The sequence below is a fragment of the Hippoglossus stenolepis genome, chromosome 16 (assembly GCF_022539355.2).
Source record: "Hippoglossus stenolepis isolate QCI-W04-F060 chromosome 16, HSTE1.2, whole genome shotgun sequence".
Taxonomy (NCBI): domain Eukaryota; kingdom Metazoa; phylum Chordata; class Actinopteri; order Pleuronectiformes; family Pleuronectidae; genus Hippoglossus; species Hippoglossus stenolepis.
Window position 1 is genome coordinate 11,450,706 of NC_061498.1, and position 19,431 is coordinate 11,470,136.

The following is a 19,431-nucleotide window of genomic DNA, read 5'->3' on the forward strand; positions in this document are numbered from 1 at the left end:
CCTCCCTGGACATCATGGTGCAAAGTGAGTGAACATTTTCTGATTAAATCACGGTTGATTATAACTATCATCTTCATTTGCTTTTGTTCTTTTGATAATAGTTCTCCAAATTTAGGCAGTTGGTGCCATGATAGATCGTTTTCCACGTAGAGGCGGATTAATCTCCCCCTTTTTTTTTTTTTAAATCGACCCTTTAAAGTCTCTCTCTCTCTCTAACCTTGAACACAAATGTGAAATCATCCCCATCTGAGCCATCAATAGGCTGCATCATCGCTCATCTTCCCTCATCATCTTCCGCACCTTCTCCCTCCCTCCCTCCTTCCTTCCTTCCGTGTCTGTCCATCTCCTCCCTCTGCGCCTTTTTTGCGCACAAAACAAGTCGGAGCGCGCACACGCGGGCTGTGCTGGAGACAAGCGGAGAGGGAGACAATAGACAATAGTTTGGGTCATCATGGTGTTTGGATTTTTATCGTAGGCAACAAGCATGCGCGCCGGACTGTGAGGTGCAGGTGAATTCGTCTGGAAACGCGTGGGTTCGTTCACCGGCCGAAACTTTTCCCCCTGCGCGGTTTAATGTTGCCAACCGAGATTTCAGGAGGAGTGTGTTTCACCTCAAGGTAGGACACAGGTTGTTAGCGGATCCGGGACTTCAGATCTCCGTGTGATTGTTTCTGCGCATTGATAACGTGTTTCTTATTCCCGCAGCAGCTTTTACGCACAGGTTTAATGTTATTTTGCGTAAAAAAAAAATGCTCAGTTTAAAAGATGAAGTCACAGTGACGCTGTCTGGTGAATTATATGTGCTTTTTTTTTTATTAAATTGGCCCAGTAACACCAATCAATAGCTAAAGATAACGTGGATTAAATAGTGTGTTATTGTTTATTATTATTTAATTGAAATATTCAGTTTCAAACACTTTCTATAGATGGAGATTGTATGACGCTGATGGTGTTTACAGTTTGACCGAACAGGTATGATGTGTTACATCTCAACTTCATCCAGTTTCTTTATTATAATCATTGTACTTTTTGAATTTGATGACACAGAGACAGGATTGGACTAAAATAGCGTTTAAATGAAACCATCATATAAGATAGTTTCTCTGCCTGTCATCATTTTAATTCCTGAGAGCAAAAAGAGAGGTTATAAAGAAGTTTCTCACTGTTTATTTCATTGCATGTTGAATTTATTGATCCTATTGATCCTCATATATAAAATATTCCCTTTAGGGTGATTGGATGGCTCTAGGTCTTAAAAGTTAATATATATTTTCTTTAAATTTTTACTCGGGTCATTGTTATGATTATTATTGAGTATAGGGCTGTCAGTCTCAACATCTAATTATGGATGTATCACACTATTGTGTCAGTAATGGATTCAACCCGCAATTAGGGGAAATGCCACATCAGATCAGTTGTATTTACATAATTCATTTGTTTTAATTGACTCCTTCATTTTCTGTGGCAATGTAGAGATCATCCAAAAAACCAACAGTCCGTTTTATATTAACTGGAAATATACAAACTACAGGCCCTTTAGAATCTGAGTGAAAAATCTGAGGGATTCCCCCAAAAATACCAAAACAAGAAATGATGTCAATAATAAAATGTAAGCTATCATTCATTTGGAATATAGTGTGATAGTACCGTAGTTTAAAAACACCACACAGTCTAATGAAGCCACAACAAAAAACATAGAAAATTTTAATTCACGAGAATATTTTGTATAATTTTTTTTCAGCCAAATAATATTTCTGTGGAATTGTAGATTTTTTGTTTGAATGGATTTTGTAGGATATTAAAATGCCGTGAGCGAGTTTTAATGCTCAAGTCAGGTTGTGCAAAAACAAATCCGTGTTGTGATACAACAACCAAAACGAATTCCCTATAATTTAATTATTGAATGGATTTTTTTAGAAGAAGCTTTAAAAATATGTAGTTTCCATTTCATAATAATTATATTGTGTAAATTATAGCCTACACAAAAACATTTAGAATTCTTTATAGGCTACTCTTATTTTGAAACGGCCAAGATAGATGTATTTTTTATATAGGAAAATAGGCCGAAGTCATTTTTAAATATTTTCATAAATTTACATTGTGTATTAATAACAACTTCCCATCTCTATTTTACTCAAAGTGTCGAGTGATATTAAAAGGCTGACATGAACTTTTAAAATACCAGCTGACTCGGGCCCAAGTATATACGCCTCCATAATGTGCTAATACTCATATATAATTTAGATGTAATTCATTGTAATTAGACTTTTATGAAATTCTCAGAGATGTGTGCCTCGTATTTTGAAGTCTTTAAATTTCATTAGGTATATTGTTATTTTTGCCTTCAACAACAAACCAAGGTCTCTATCTCACACACACACGCACTCTCACCGTGTGTGTGTGTGTGTGTGTGTGTGTGTGTGTGTGTGTGTGTGTGTGTGTGTGTGTGTGTGTGTGTGTGTGTGTGTGTGTATGTGTTTGTGTGTGCGTGTGTGTGTGTCAGTCAATCTATGTATGGATCTAAATGATGGGAACTTGAAATGTTGCCCATATATATATATATGGGCTATTTATAGGCCTATTACATTGTCAAGGCTAAACGTGTGAGCACCGCCCATTTCTACATTATTTGACATTACATATTATTGGTTTCTTGATTTCTACACGTTGAAGTCCACTGTGGCGGTCCGGCTGACATTCTGCACGTTTCTGTGTCTCCCTGCAGCGATCACACTGAGGGAAGGAGAGAAGGGATGAAAACAGAGGAGAGCCAGCAGTCCTGTCTGCAGCAGCCTCCATCCTCAACGCCTTTCGGTGAGTGACTGATCCTCCGACCATGTGTTGCAGACCGAAATCCAACTCACATGAAAAACATTCAAACATCATCCCCCGAATGTGAATGTGACGCTGAGAAAATCCCTGCAGGAGTATCATGTGCGTACTTGGAGGAAAACATTGTGATAAAAGGATCCTGAAGAATGACAAAACAAAACGCGAATGCTTAAGGCAATATTTGAGAGAAAAAAGTACAAAATAAATACATGTAATTTGAAGTTGCTTTTGCTGTGTGTGATATAAAAGAATTATAAACAATAAAACATGTAATTCTAGAACATTTCCCAAGCCCAATAATAAAAAAACTGCATATTGTAAAAAATTAAATAAAATAAATGTAGAAATAGATGAAATAAATATTGTGGGGGCTGTTGTATTTATATTAAATAAACAGCAATTATTTGTTTACGCCCTGCACAAAGTGGGTGACTCTGCGTAATACCGTTATTAAAGATGCTTCACTTTCCCTCAGCTTGTGGAGAAATCAGTCACAATCTAAAACTTGGGGTTTTAATAAGTTGTGGAGACTTGGGCTCGTGTCAGCAGTATTTTTTTAAAAATATATTCTGGGTTTTTATACGTGTCCTGCATATTCAGGTCCGGAGTTCAGGCGCGGGGGAGAGGTGTGCGCGGGCTGCGAGTCTCCCATCGCCGACCGCTTCCTGCTGCGCGTGAACGAGCGCTCCTGGCACGAGACCTGCGTCAAGTGCGCCGTGTGTTTGAGCGCGCTCACCGGGACCTGTTACTGCAGGGACCGTCAGCTGTACTGCAAGCACGACTATGAGAAGTAAGAGCACACACACACACATACACACACACACACTTTGAGGTCTTGTTTGTGGTTTGGAGTATATGGTGCAGGGGTGGAATCATTTAGTAGAATTACTCAGGCGCACAACATGGTCATCGTCTCGTCCCCACATGTAAAATAGTTTTGGTCCAGGTTTGGCCCACACCGCCACACTGCGTGTCATCAGGCCCACATATCTCGCCAGATCCGGGCCACACAAGTAAGCCATAGCAATGCCGCATTTCAACCTAAAGTGCCCCATGGGCCACTTGAGGTTCATCCAGATTACAACTTGCCTAGAGCACCGCATGTTTGCTAGAGAAAGTCCCTCATTTGTTTTGGGATAATTTGTGCCACATTTGCTATTTTACAAGTGGGCCACTTAAGGCTCACGTCCATTTTGTCCCTGCCACACGAAGGCCAGAAGTGCCTCATCATTGCCTGAAGTGGCCCACATCTGCTTGCTGTGTGTGGAACAGGTTGAGAGAAATGTCCTGGTTATTTAAAAACACATCTCCTCATCATTAAGTAAATAAATATATACAATTTGGGGATGGAATTCTTCTTTCACCCCAAATTTCAACTTTCTGGATAATGTGGATAAAGTAAAATCCTAATCTGCAAAGAAACAAGTGACTAAGAAGCTAAAGTAAAGCTTGTCTCACAATTACAAAAATTCTCAAGCAAAATTTCTAGTATTTCACAAGTGTGTATATTCAGTACAAGAGAGTGTGATTTCTGCTGTAGAGCCACACTGTCATCCACTCTCCTCAACAGTGATGTCACTCCACCTCCTGATGTCTGCAGGTCAAAAGGAAGATAAATTCTCTTGATATGTGTTGAAGACCAAATTTTGTTTTTCAAGTTTCCAAATTTGCACCGCTGCAAAGTTTTGATGACATTGATGTGATCACTGTTTACACAGTTGTATGCAAATGAGGTCAGTTGGTTGCTTGTAACACAAAAAGATCGAACCCACTTCTAACTTCAAATAGACTGTCCTTTATTGGTCAAGTAAAAAATGAATTTAAAAAAAAAGTTTTGGGAGAAATGACAAAAAACTGTTTTTCTCTTGATAGTCTGAGAGTGAGTTTGTCTGTGTGATGAAAAACTGAACACACTGATACATGAATAAAAACATAAACAAGCATAAATCTGGAAAAAAAAGATGAAAGGAAAGAAAGTAAGCCTTCGCCAAATTATCATCAAAGAGCAAAGAGCAAATAAATAACTTTGTTGAGACTGGTGAAGTATTTTCAGTGTCGGCCTCTAAGATCAGTCACTTGCAGCGTTGCACAATTCTGATTAAAGGGATTCAGACTGAACACAACAGTGCCGTCACGGCGAGGTATCGATTTCAAACGGCTTCATGTTGGAAATTCATGTTTGACACCACAATTAGCTATGATGTCCTCAGGGTCCCCAAAGTGTGAATGTGACGAGTGTGTCTATGATGAATGGAGATTTTAGAATTTAACATTTTAAATTTTCAAAACATCAAAATGATCCGTCAACGTTTGACCGAGTGGGATACAGATAGAAAATGAGCTTGTACGATGCTGATATAGAATATAGTGATGTCTGACAGTCTGTGAAATCGTCTGTGAAGCCACTTAAGGGTATTTAAGGAATTAATAAGTTTTCAAATGATCATTGAATCTTAGCTGCTTATAGCACAGTCTACTTTGACAGTTGTTATGTGGGAAAAAATGCAGGAGCCTTCGTGATAATAGTTGTAATAATTAAAAGATTTAAAGTACTCAGAGGCATAAAAAAAAAGTGTCTGGACGTTTATGATCACAATCTAATTTGAATCAATAGCACTGCACGGTGCTATTCCATCCGTTGATAGTAATGTAATATACAGCATGTGGACATACAGTACATGACACATTATTCTGCAATGTAAAACATAACACACACTTAACGCTTGCTTTATGAAATGGAAGATGTCCTGATTTAGTTTGAAGATTGCATCGTGTGTGTGTGTGTGTGTGTGTGTGTGTGTGTGTGTGTGTGTGTGTGTGTGTGTGTGTGTGTGTGTGTGTGTGTGTGTGTGTGTGTGTGTGTGTGTGTGTGTGTGTCTGTGTTGAGAGGGTGTGCCTGCGATGGGAGCTCCAGGGGTGAACGGCTGAAGGACGAGCCTGCAGCTTGTTATCATTGTTTTGAAAAGTGTCAGACGGCATCCAGCAGCACAGACTCTCCCACTGTACCTGACATCTGGGGGAGAGAGAGAGAGAGAGAGCTATGGTGAAAAAGTGTGTGTGTGTGTGTGTGTGGTGGGGGTGTACGGCCGGTTGATGAGAGTCCCATTGTGTGACGTTTATCTGGAAAAATGAGTGGGAAACGTGGAGGGAAAAATGAAGCACTGGGTTCATTTTCAGTGAGGGAATGAAAAAGCGTATTTGCTCTCCTCGTGTAATGAATGTAATTGCAGGCCCAAATTAATAGTCAGCCCTTCATTCACTATGGTGTTGATTTAGTCCCCTATACATTGCATATGGAGAGTCGCCTTGTTGTGTTGAGTCCGTGCCAGACTTGGCACACAGTACTGCCTGTGACCTTCGGCGGATCAGCAACAATGTCTCCTTGTTTTCCCTGCAGTCTGTCCATCAGCGCCTCACACTGCACACTCCTCCGAGCTCCCGCCCAGAGCAGGTGTGTGCATTGTGACAGAGAACCATGTCCAAGAATTTGGAACGTGCATCAGAATTTTAGAGGAATTTTCTACAATCATTTTCGGGGGTTGATGATCTCTCTGTTATTGGTGGCGCTTTTGGTTCAAAGAGGCAGGGGCAGATTTCAATTGCCTGTGTCTTGATGCATTGATATGAGTTTTTTTTTGCATGTCAGGCATTAAATGAATCAAATTACTGGTGAGGATTGTGTTGACAAAATAGATGGTGTGGTGAGACAGCATCTTGCAGGCTTTTTGAGCTCATACTGGGCCATTTTCCATGTCTCCTTCACGGGGTATCTCTGGCTTGTCCAAATATTTTTTAATTCATCCTTTGCTTTGAATTACATCACCCAGCACAAGCAGACAAGCAGACTTCTCCTCCCTGACTCGCTCCCCTGCATTTTAGCGGCGAGCTACGCTGCACATTTCTGCTATCCACACTCATTTTGTAAAAAATCATTGGGCGGATAGCTGTGATTTTTTTCAAATCTATTCTGTGGAAGTCAGTGGATGTCTCTAAATTCAAATGAGAAAACAGATCTAATTTGAAATGTGACCCATCCCCCACCCGATTCATCCCGTGTAAACTGCCCCCGAGGCAAAAGTTAGTTTTTTTAATTCAACATTTGCATGTTCAATGTTTTCAAATCATACTTTGCTTCGAAAATGATTTTAAACTCATCGCTCCGTTGCTAAATATACTAATGTGAGGTTTCAACATATCAAAATACTTTTTAAGGTGAAGCACATGAATCCTAATATTCAACCTTGTGTGTAGAATTGTGCAGAAAAAAGGTTCAGTTCACGTTCAGGTTTATTCCCTGAAGCTTTAGGTAATAAACAAGTGTACACACCCTAGTGCCACTCATTATCTACGTAAAAGAGAAAAAAATAGGAGGTATGCCTTCAGTTTTGAGTTTCCCTGCTCTCAATCTGTTATGGAAATGAGGGGATTTAGACACAATAAACTCAAGTGCATCTTGTGGATTTTACTTGTGGATTTATTTTTGTTTTGAAACCTCGAGAAATTCTCTGGAACTCCATCCTGTTATTGAGCAGATGTTCAAAATGAGGCTTTGGAGTCACTCCCCCACACACACACACACACACGCTCACAATTCCCATCAGGATATAGTCAGGTGTCACTTTCACAGGCAAGATGAGCAGAATTATACAAATCTGCAAACTGGAAAATATTTATTATATCAGAGACAGGAAGTCTGGATGGTAATTAGTAAAAACAATTCTATAGGTCTGAATGAGACATGGTGGAAATTTGAGAATAACGAAAACAATTCAAAGCAAAATATATTAAAGCAGTTTGCTCAAAATTTTAACATTCATTGTGAGTAAAAGACGACATTTCATTCTGATTGAAAGTTAGAAAAAGATGCTGGTTAGCAGGAATAGTGTGCAGCCTCAGTGTCCTACACTTTCTTGTACACCCAGGCTCGACATCATGGTTCTCTGCCAAGCGGAGAAGTATAAGGCCAGTGTTGGTCAAAAGTGTTGAGCTCAGACAGAATGGAGGGTAGCCTGGCTGTGCGGAGCCAGCGAGCTCCCTTGTAAGCCTTATAAAGGCAGTTTCAGCCGTGTGAAAGGCAGGTCACCGGGGTGGATATTCACTAAACCTCGGGTTTAATACCTCACTCTGTGGGGTGGAGGCCACCGAGACGACATCTAGGTTTACAAACCCGCTCGCTGCAGACAGAGAGAGAGGGAGACCCCACCACCACAGTCATGGGATCCCCCCTCCGGTAAAAGCTGTGGGTCCAGTGCTGACGGCCTCTCGCGGCATCCTCTCGGGTTCCAGTGCATCGATGTGGGTGAACTTCTGAGTCTCGTTCCTTAAAAAATACTGAGGATAGAAACTCTGCCTTCCACTGCTCTTCTCCCCCCTGTCCCCTCACCCCACCCACCATCTCTCTCCATCTCTCATCAGCTACCTCGTTCATCACTGTCTGCTTTGTAATAATATTTCTCTATTCCAAACCTCATTTCCTCCTCGTTGAGATTGATAGCAGCGATGACACCAAACAGTTTATCTCCCCGTTTATCCCTTGTTTTCTCTTAATCGCCCCCCCCCTCCTCCCCTCGGCAGCTCTTTGTGTCTCGGGATGGCAATGGGAGGAGGAGGAGGAGGAGGAGGAGGAGGTGGTGGTGGTAGGGAGGCTGATTGGGTACAGTGCTAATTACCCAGCATTCTGGGGCTGTCGTGCGATGACAGGTCTGACACCGGGCTGCAGGGAAGTACTTGTAGAGAGAATTACGCAACGACATGTCAGACACAGTAAACTCATATTCCTATCAACACGCAGTTTTATTCATAAATCTCTATCATATTAATGAATTATTTCTAATTAAAAAAAAGCCAGAATTACACTTTTAAGAGACACGTTCAACAAAAAATTGTTTCCCCCTCATTTTCAGTGGTTTGCAACCATGCCGATAACTTTGATTTTGTTTGCTCAGGTTCTGGAGAGAAGAAAGAGGAGAGTAGAACTTTGTTTGTGGTACTCAAAGCTATTAAAAATGTACATTTAAAAATTACACAATATACTACTAATGTGTCTTTTAGGAAACACCATCATGATTTCTCATGATTACACAACCCAGGCAAATGGAACGGAAATATCTAAATGTCTAGAAAGTGAGAAAATGTGGTTTTCTTTGTCCTTGAATGATTAAAGTTTGCGTGTCTTTGCGTGACTCATGGCTGCAGCTTACTACAGTACAGTTTATATGAATCCCAGTGAGAGGCTTTACACATAACGCATACATGTGGCTGTGAAACGTTCAAACACTCCTCCCTTACCCAGGGGTCTTATATTAGTCAAACCTGCAGCTCAACAGATGATGGTGGGAGGTGTGCCGGAGAAAGTTTGTGTGTTGTGAAGGCGTGATGTTGAGGAATGATTGGATTTTATGGTGTAAATGAAAGAATGTCAGGGCGAAATGTCACTAATGGAAAAAGAGAAATGGGATAAAAGAAGGTAAAGTCATGGTGTGAGCGAGAGTTTTGGGAAGGGAACAGCAGCAGGGACGGGCTGATTTTTGTCTGGTTGCATGTATGTGTGTGTGTGTGTTTGGTGTGGGGGGGGGGGTAATATTGCCACTGTTTTTGCATAATGCGAGATGAGACCCCATCATCTTTCCTCCCCCACAACAATTTTATAACAGACAGCTAATAAATGTTTCATGGCAGAACAAGCTGCTCGCCTCGGCTTTATTAAATCTGAGATAATAAAAGCAGAGAGGGAGAGGAAAAAAGAGAGAGAGAATAGGGGGTCGCACCGGAGAGAGGGAGAGATGGGGAGATCGGCGTAGACTTTTCTCAAATCGACTGGCTGTATCTCCTGTTTCTGGGGCAACGGGTCCCGCTGTCCCCCGCCGCCCCCCTCCCCACCGCTTCCCGCTCCGCCAGAGACAGACAGGAAATGAGAAACGGGCAGACAGGATATTGCGTTCTGGTGGCCTGGGGATTAACTGTGTTATCTAAACTAACACACACACACACGCGCGCGCGCGCCCACTCACTCACGCACGCAAACACACATCTATAGCCCCACACGTAGCGTTGATTCTCAGTAGCATCAGGTGTAGATGGCACAGACCCAGAGACACATATCATGCAGACCATTGCGCGTCACGCAGGTCTTTTTGTTGTTACTTTACACAGGTACATTACATCAGAAGTTGAATATTACAGGCCTCAGTGCTGCTCTTATTATTAGTGCGGGGCGAATTTATCATGACATGTTACTGTGCAACTGTGGGATTCCGAGAGTTTGTGCAGAAATGGCTCCAGAGATGTCCTCCATGTGCTGAGGGCCCTCGTGGTCATTACACAGTTTTTAACTAAATCTGGAGGAGGCTCATTGAGCAAGTGACTGTTTATGTTTATGATGTTTCTCCATTGATGCGTGGATGGATACGTTCCACAAATGACAGCATCTGTCAGTGTTTTATTGATGTTTGTACCCAGGCACCTTATCTGTGTTTACACAAACTGTGCATATTTGTGCTTATGCGTGCATGTGACTCTATATATACACGTGTGTGTGTGTGTGTGTGTGCATCATGTGTGACTGTACCTTATTATATGTGTGTGCGTGTGTGTTTGAGTGTGTTTGAGTGTGAGTGAGTGGTGGCAGGGGTAGCGAGTATTGTGGGGAATGCTGGGAGATTTTAATAACACAGAAGCAGTGCAGGGAGATTTAATAAAAGGAGATGATGTGATTACTGAACCTTGGCTCTGAGCCATTTTGCTTCACGGAGCAATATCCGCCGAAAAGTGCACGCACACACATCCACGCGCGCGCGCACACACACTTGCACACATACGCACACCCTTGCACACACATCTAGGAAGTGGATGCTAAACAGAATACAACTTTAAAGTGAGGTTGTTGCATATCATTTTTCTTTTCGCATCTGTCACACAAATCCTTGGATGCACCTTCATTTTCCGGGGGATGTATGTATGTGACACACACACGCTCTGGTCATTCTGAACACATAATGCATGTGGGAACCACAAGCTACGGCATATTACATGTGAAGAGACATCATTTTAGATCTTAAACTAGGAGTAAGGAATTCAAATGAGTGATCCCTGATGAGCCACAGTTCCAGAGTTAAGACAAAATCTGTCTACGTTGGGTTCTTCTGGCCCCTTTTCCATTAAACGGTTCCAAACCTGGAGCAAACCAATACCTGTATAAATATTCATCAATTATGGAAGCAAGCACAACAACTGTAATCACTCTGAGACACATACATATTTATGGAACGATTGTGTTGGGGTCCAGACAGTGTCGTGCTTGTCAGAGCTCACAGGCAAAACAATGCCACATGACACAGCTTAGGGAGATGAGGGAAATTCTGTTATTCTGTTTGTATGCCTAGGATCTACAATAAAGCAAGCAAGCAAGAGCTGATTACACCCACCCAATACTTAGAAGACATTACCTTTCTCCGCCTCTCTGCATTTGATCTCATAATCAGTGAGTTTGTAATTAGTCGTGGCCCCAACCCCTTCCCAAATCCACAGCGCCGAGCGCGAAGTCGCCTGCAGCCAAAGATCCTGAAGCTCTGCACATCACAAGCTCCCAAAGTTTACTGTTCTATAGTCTTCTGTCTGCACTTACATCTCTGTTCTCTGTAATTCTGGATGTGTCGTGAACAATACATCACAACAATGGAGGAAACTATAAATCCGAAGTCTTCCTCACATAACTGCGGAACCCATTTCCAGCAATGTGATTTAAAAAAGAAAAACGTAAATCATTATGATGAGGGAACTTTCTCAAAATAATTTTAAAAACCCTATTAAAGTAATGACTTATCTCAAACTGACTGAATATTTTCAAATAATGGGAAACCTTACTAAAATAATGACTTAGTGTCTGAAAATAATGAGAAACCTTAAAATAATGACACAGTATATCATAATGACGAGAAACTATTTAAAACAAAATCCTTTTTTTGAGGAAGTTTCAAATTGTTTGAGGAACAAAGTCATTAGATTGAAAAACTGTAATTTTTGAGAAAGTCATTCGTAATTTTGAGGACGTGTTTCCTTATTTTGTGAATGTTTCTTTTTACGATGACTAACAAGCTACAAGAAAAAGACATGGATTTCCATACACAGCTGGTCTTTACTGCAGCTGTTTAGATTCTAATTTAAATTCTACTTTTGTGCATATTGGAAATGTCAGATATAATTCCTCTGTATGTAGCTAATACAAACATCTTTTTCCCGACTAATTCTTGTTGCAAGTATAAACATGTCAATCACAAAGCTAAATTAGAGACATTCAAATGAATGTTTTCTATTTAAAAAAAATCTCCCAATAGAAGTTTGTATTGGAAATTGTGCAACAATGTTGTGAAATAAAGAAATGATCATGTATACGGATACAAGTATGAAGCAGAAAATTGGTTGTGTGCATTATTGACACAATTGTATAATTTTGCTGCAACAGTAGAAGCTAAATTTACTTAATTCATGTCTTAATTCATGTCTCCGGTCTTTAACTATCATGTCCATAGTGATTTATTGGAAGCTGCTCTCTGGTCAGGGCCGGTGTGAATGATACTTCTATTAGAGGGATTAGGCTGATCTACTTACAGACCCCCCTCTGTGGCAGTTGCCCCAAGTTGCCTTCATTTGCCATGTTGAGTAAATTCCTACCGTGCTGTGTACACCCCGATTAGGGAGTGTGGGACTTAACCAGCAATATCGTCAGTCTTATGCAAGCATTCCTGTGACAATTCTGTTGTGTTGTATTTTGTTCGCAATTAAAAGAGGCATTTAAGTTGTTGAAGCCTTGAATGTGTTTGGATGGAGACCGAGGCTGCAGAGAGCGCAGTGCCAATCGCTCTCCTTTGTGAAATTTGTCAAATATTTTGGTTAACGTGCGGCGTCTTGTGGATTTCTTACAGCATCTTAAAGATACAATTTTAATTCTTGAAAAGAAAATGGGTTGAGCAACATTCAGGCCCTGTCGGAACACATTATTGCAGGGATGCGTTTGGGGGGGACACTTGTGTTTATGATGTTACGTTAGCGACACTGTCAATTGGGGAGTTTTTTGGGAGCGTTTGGCAGATGGATTGAGAAAGATTAGCCGTGGCAGCTGTGTTTGGGACAGAATCACAGATTAGGAGCACTAATGTGCAGACCTGGCTCCTTCTTTACACTCCAGATTTGGGCAGCAACACCTTCCTATCGCTCAGTCAGGGAGCTTCAACACTTTCGTCCCTTCCTCCACCTGCCCCACACACACACACACCCCTACACACCCTCCCGTCTTTCTTATCCAGTTTCGTTCTGGTGCCCGTCCTGTTCTCCCGTCTACCTACACCTATGTGCTCTGGCTACCTTCATGTTGAAGTGATATTCTCGTGATCCAGTGTACGTGCACTTTCTTCTCATTGCAGGTGGGTTACACCAGCAGTAGGATGATGGGTTATGGTTACTAGCCAAATTTTAGACTAGGTATACTGAAACTGTGAGTGGGTGTGTGCAAATGTCTGTGTGCGTGCCCGGCGCGTGCACGTGCATGTGTCTATGTTTGTGTGTGTGTGTGTATATGTGTTTTAGTGTGCATAAGTGAGAGGAGAGAGATTAACCCCATGCTATCCCCAATCCCTGGTTATGAGTTTACAGCGTCTGTCTGGCCATCGCACTGTTTAAACAACAATCTAATTAATCCTGTCTTTATTAGTTTCAGTGAACTGGGGAGGCAGGCTGGGAGGGCATGAGGGAGAACTGGGAATGCTGGCAGAAAATACCAGGGAGGGAGGGGGAGGAAACCAAGTGCGAGAGCAGGGATTTGAGAGGAATTTAATGGCAGAGACTTAGGCCTCGTGAATGGAAATAGGGATGTGAAGAGACGGTGAGGCAGGAGAGAAACCGAGGGGGTTATAACATCTCTCAGGAGGAGAGCGATGGGGGGACAAAAGAAGGAAAGTGGTCGTGGAGAAATGCAATGGAGCTGAGCAATAATCTTTATTAAGCTTTATTCATAATGTGAAATCAGCCCTTTAAGATTGCTGGTGGGATGTGAATAGACAGAGGTTCACCCCTTTAAACCGATCTCAACATTTAAGGAATTAAAAAAAAAAAAAATCACAACAGGGAGCTCTCTTAACAAAAGCTTTCTACTGCCACCTACTGTCATGAGGGAGAAGAGAAAATACAATGTAAAAATACCGACTACTGTAATTCCTCTCAGCAGATGTTCACCTTGTTGCTCTGTGAATTGGGTAATGTTTATACGACCTTTAATTAAGAGACTATGTTAATCTCCAGAATCATCGGAGCCGAGTGTAAATGTGTCAAAGCCGCCATCTTTAATTACCTCTCTATTCTCCACTCCTTGACTCCCATCATTCACATGTATAACCTCACTCTGTGTGCCCACAGGCTGTTTGTGAGGAAGTGCAGCGCCTGCCTGCAGGTGATTGGTCGCTCCGAGCTGATAATGCGCGTGCTGGGCCAGGTGTACCACCTGGGCTGCTTCAGCTGCTGCGAGTGTGAGCGCCGGCTGCAGAGAGGTGATGAGTTTGTGCTGAAAGAAGGCCAACTGCTCTGCCGCATGGACTACGAGAAGGAGAGGGAAATGTTGGCCGCCATCAGTCCGACGCCAACAGAATCAAGTACAGTAGCTTTGTTCAGTTCAGAGCCTGCCTGCTTTTTCTGCACACGTCTGCATTCTTTCTTTTACCATCATTCAGCCGACGTATTTTTCATTCAACTCCTGTCACATTCCACCACAGCAAACCAGTGAGGGGGCCTTTAAGGAGTTAAAATCTCAAGCTGCTCCCTTGTTCAGTTTGAAGTACATATAATACATCCATGCTTTTATTTCATTTCGTTTAGACTATATACTTATATGTTCTGTCTACTTACAGTATATGTTTACACCAGGGGATCAGAGAGAAACGGCATTTCAATCCCGTCTATGTCCTGTACATACAGCAGAAATGACAATAAAGTTGACTTTCACTGTTGCAAGTCTTTGTATTCACTTTCACACCTTAAAGGGATAGTTCACCAAAAAATAAAAATGCATTCATTATCTACTCACCACTATGCTATTTTTTTTTCTTTTGTTTTTATAAATAGTGGCGAGTTCATAATGAGTGAATTTTCATTTTTAGGTGAACTTTCCCTTTAAGCTTGACAAGTTCACATCAGCCCTGTTTCACTTCCCTTCACTGGTTACCAGATGATTTTAAGATCATTACTTTTAAAGCACTTCATGGCTTTGCTCCCAGCTACATCGCTAAATTGATCCTGAAATCCTCCCCTATCAGCCTGCAGGCTGCTGGTTGTTCCTGAGTCCCGCTTCAAGACCAAGTTCTTGTGGTCAGGGCCCCTCAGCTCTGGAGGAGGTGCCTGAGCATCTGCATCTTGCAGAATCAGTGACATCTTTTAAATCACTTCAAAATTCATCTTTTTATGAAATCTTTAGCTCCTGGTCTTAAAGCAAGCATGCCTTATTTGTTTTTTGTTATTATTATTTAGCGGTTATCTTCCTTGTTGGGGTCTTTATTCATTTTTATTCTATTATATATATTCTTTGTATTTTAATTGCTTGATTTTATTAAATCCATTTGTGATTTATCCTGTTTCAAGCTCTTTATAACTTTGCTTTGAAAAGTGTTATACAACTAAAGATTATACAGTGAACAGGATGTTTTATTGTTTTTTAATTTGGTTTGGTGTGTTGTACTTTATTTTTTCAGAATGTTACAAACACTGAAGAAACACTCTTTTTCTTCAACTGGTCACTAACTGGGGACCACAGCTGGCAGCAGTGTTAAATACTGGAGAATAAAAGTGCACCTTCTCATACAGACCGGTCTGATTGTTTGTTGTCTGCTTACCTTTCTCAGTGAAGAGTGAGGATGAGGACGGTGGAGGGGGCTCCGGCGGGGGGAAAGGTGGTGATGAAGGCAAGGAGCACAAGCGTTCTAAACGACCACGCACCATCTTGACCACACAGCAGCGCCGCGCTTTCAAGGCCTCATTTGAAGTGTCTGCGAAGCCCTGCCGCAAGGTGGGTGGACCAGCTTGTGTTATCAAGGAAAATGCATTGTCTTGTTGTTCTAGTGTCTTTATCAGTTTGTAAAGCAGTAAATCTCAAGATAAAACAATGGAACACCTCCCCCTGCAGGTGAGAGAGACACTGGCTGCTGAGACTGGACTGACAGTACGGGTTGTGCAGGTGTGGTTTCAAAACCAGAGAGCCAAGGTTAGACTTTACCCGTTTTTTTTCATGAAGACACAATGTCACACGTCTACATGCGTATAGAAATATATCACAATGCAACGTGATTGTGTCTCAGATGAAAAAGATCGCTCGTCGACAGCAGCAACAGCAGCAGCAGCAGCAGGAGCAGGAGCAGCTTGGAGGAACCCGGAGAGGACAAAGCAGAGGGGGCCGTCAGAGCAATGACGACAGTGAGGGTGAGAGCTGTCAACGCAGCATCGAGAAGAATAAAAAAGTAAATAACATTTTAAAAAACAATATGCTATAAATCTGTGTGACTAAGGGGATTCTCGTCCTCTATCAGATGGATCCAGTACTCATGGCATGGATGGGATTCTGGGATATGCCTCTCTGCCACGTCAGCAGCTACTTGCTCTGGACCCCAACATCTACGGCGGAGAGCCGTTTCGACATGGGCTGACCCCGCCGCAGCTGACCAGCGAGCAGCTCCACTCCTATGGTAAGACAGGAGGGGAAAGCTGCAAGACAATAATAAGGTCATGGGGTCATTCAGCAAGTTAGTCTCCGCAGTTTCATCTGGGTGGTTGCAACAGGATAGGCAAAGCACGCAATTACCTGGGGCCCCAAGCTGAGAGGGGGCTGATTATATCAGTTCACAGCGACAACCATTTTGTGAGAATCCCCTTAAATTCTATCAGCTACGTAGAGCAGACTGCAACAACACCATCGTAGAAAATCTCCAAACGAGACCCTATGCCGCTAGCTCTCTGCCAAATGCTTCGTTCTTTCAGAGGTTTAGTTAAAGACATTGAAAAACATGTACATACACTTTGTTTGTAATTTTGATCGTAAAAGAATCAAAGGTGCATTTCGTTCGGTCCCTTTTGCCTGGGGCCCCCAAAGTCCCTTGAAACATTTCTGAGTAAATGTCAGCCATCTTCCAAACCAATGGGTTTAACGCGGCCTTTACACTGCTGTCAATTAATTACACTGCTTAATGTTTCTTTATCATTTCCTTAGAAAATGTGCAGTGGGAAATAGTAACGCAAAAATAGGCGGATCAGATATGTTACATTAGCTGATAGGAGAACGTTTGAAGCACGTTTCCTACTGGTTTCCAGTTGATTAAAGATAAGAAGAGGCTGGGATAAAACTCTGAGGGCTGGCATATTGTCTGTTTTTCAACTTCCTTGGCTTCAAGTGAGCTTTGAATAAAAAAGAATTGTGCTTTCCATGTTCTTTCCATATTTATCTGTGCTCGCTGGTACAGCTATGAAGACAGTTCCACTTCAGCTCTGCACACTGTCACTCTCTTCCCCTGCAGACTCAGAGACCGTGTTCCACGACCTGGACAGCGACGGGAGCCTCGGCCACCTCGGCGACTGCCTCCTAGCAACAGGGGACGGCGGTCTCCTGCCAGGGCGAGTGGGAAACCCCATCGACCGTCTCTACTCCATGCAGAACTCCTACTTCACCTCCTGACCCTTATAAACTCTCACCCTCTCCCCTCCCGATCCACCTTTCACCTCAGAGATGCAGCTAATGGAGTCAGTCCATCAACATTGCCCGTGGGACCACTCTCCACGAAGTAGCCCACACCCAAACACACTTCTGAGCTTTTATCACAGGCCGAGATTATCACGTCAAGTCATATTATTTTGCAGCAGATTTGCATAAAGTCCCTACCGTTGTTTCTCGATAAGAATCATATGCTGGAAATACAGACACTGTAAATGTCCAAGATATGTTAAAGGACCTCAATTTCTCTTGTTGTATTTATGTGATGTTCAATGAAACGCATTTCATGGCACTTCCAACAAAAAGCAAAAGACACCTATCAAACATATTAATATCTATATCACGAATTACAGGTGAAATTTGGTTGTTGAAAGTGAATTCATCAATCAAGTGACATGTATGTAGGAGTCTTATGAGCAGCTAAGGGTCTAAATTAAATTAATACACTGCTTAAGTTCTTTTTTTTTTGGTGACAGGACTAGTGATTGATTATTGTGTGTGAAAGACTGCAGCGTATACAACACTGTATATGGATTGGCGTACAATTTTGCTCTCAGGTTAGTGTGTATGTTTATGTAACCTGAGCCATAACTCAGGATATTGTGCTGGATAGGATTACAATTTAAGTCGCCCAATGATTTCAAGGATTGTAAAGAAGAAGAAACCAGGTGTAAAAGTTTCATTTCAAACCATATTAGTTTTTGATCATGCATGTGAAGTATAATATGGACCAAAAAAAATGTAATTTTTTTAGCATTTCCACAACACTACAGGGTCATTTGAAGAGCCTTATGCGGAAACAGGGTGGTGTAAGTTATTATTGCTTTAGCTTTCCCTTTTATTTTATCATGTAATTGCTAAGAAGCAGCACAGCAAATGATAACCAATAGATCTCTAATGCCCAAAACTTAGGACACTGGGTACATGATGGTGTACTCCAAATGTAAACGTGAGTATGACTGTGTTACAGTTAGTCGTTGTAGTCACTTTCTGTAATTATTCCTTTCTCAAACATCGCAAATTAGATGTTAGGTAGATATTTTGTACATTTTTCTGTGATAATCAGCAAATATTTAAACTGTAGCATGATATCTATGTGTCACAAATTAGGTCGAAGGAAATAGCCTCCGAACTTAAGTTGAATAGCGAGTGTTTCCTGCAAAACGTCGGGGATCTCACTCACAAGGAGGGGCAGAATAAAATAGGTTTATAGGATCATACCTGTTTCATTAAGGTGCCTGTGATTGGCTACAGCTTGTGACATTTCTTCATGACATTATGTTTTGACTCTGATCACTAACTCATGGTATTTTTAAAGTGAATATTTTTGTGAATGTAACTTATTTGTGCGGTATTTAGGCCAGAATCCTGTTTGACTTTTTTTGTTTTTGTTCAGTGACTGCCAGGTGATGTGCTTTGAATGTAATGTTGCCGTATCTTCAATACAATCTGCGGTTTCATCTTTGACGCGTGCTTGCCTTGTTTGTCCTCAGTATGATAAATGGAGGTGCGCCGATCGCTTGCTCGTCTGATATGAACCAAGGTAATTCATTACGCTTGAAAAGAATGAGCGCCACCTCCCTCCTCTACCCCCTTCAGCGCTTTAATAATTAAACCAGAAAAGGTCTGTTCTGCTCAGTGGTCACAGGGCTCTTAACTCAACATCCTCCCTCTGTCTCTCTCAGTAGTCCTGCTGATTAGAGCTGGACGGCCTCCTCCTCCTTTCTTTCTTCCCAGACTCCCTGTTTCTCAGTCATTGAGTAGCCAGGAGACTTTGTGTGGGAGTGATACATTCCAGTTTAATATTTGACTTTGACTCAGACCTGGGGAGGGTGAGAAGGACAGACACAAGCAACAGGAGA

The 19,431-nt window shown here is 41.8% G+C and overlaps 1 protein-coding gene across 1 annotated transcript; it reads left to right on the top strand.

Annotated features, from left to right (window-relative positions):
• Nucleotides 1-247: 247 nt before the first annotated feature.
• lmx1al (LIM homeobox transcription factor 1, alpha-like) lies at nucleotides 248-19,036 on the top strand. The gene is made up of 9 exons (XM_035181187.2): nucleotides 248-617; nucleotides 2,726-2,814; nucleotides 3,433-3,622; nucleotides 14,239-14,471; nucleotides 15,714-15,877; nucleotides 15,995-16,072; nucleotides 16,167-16,287; nucleotides 16,395-16,550; nucleotides 17,376-19,036. The coding sequence occupies exons 1-9, from the start codon at nucleotides 574-576 to the stop codon at nucleotides 17,531-17,533; spliced, it is 1,233 nt and encodes a 410-aa protein (XP_035037078.1). The 5' UTR covers nucleotides 248-573; the 3' UTR covers nucleotides 17,534-19,036.
• The last annotated feature ends 395 nt before the right edge of the window (nucleotides 19,037-19,431 follow it).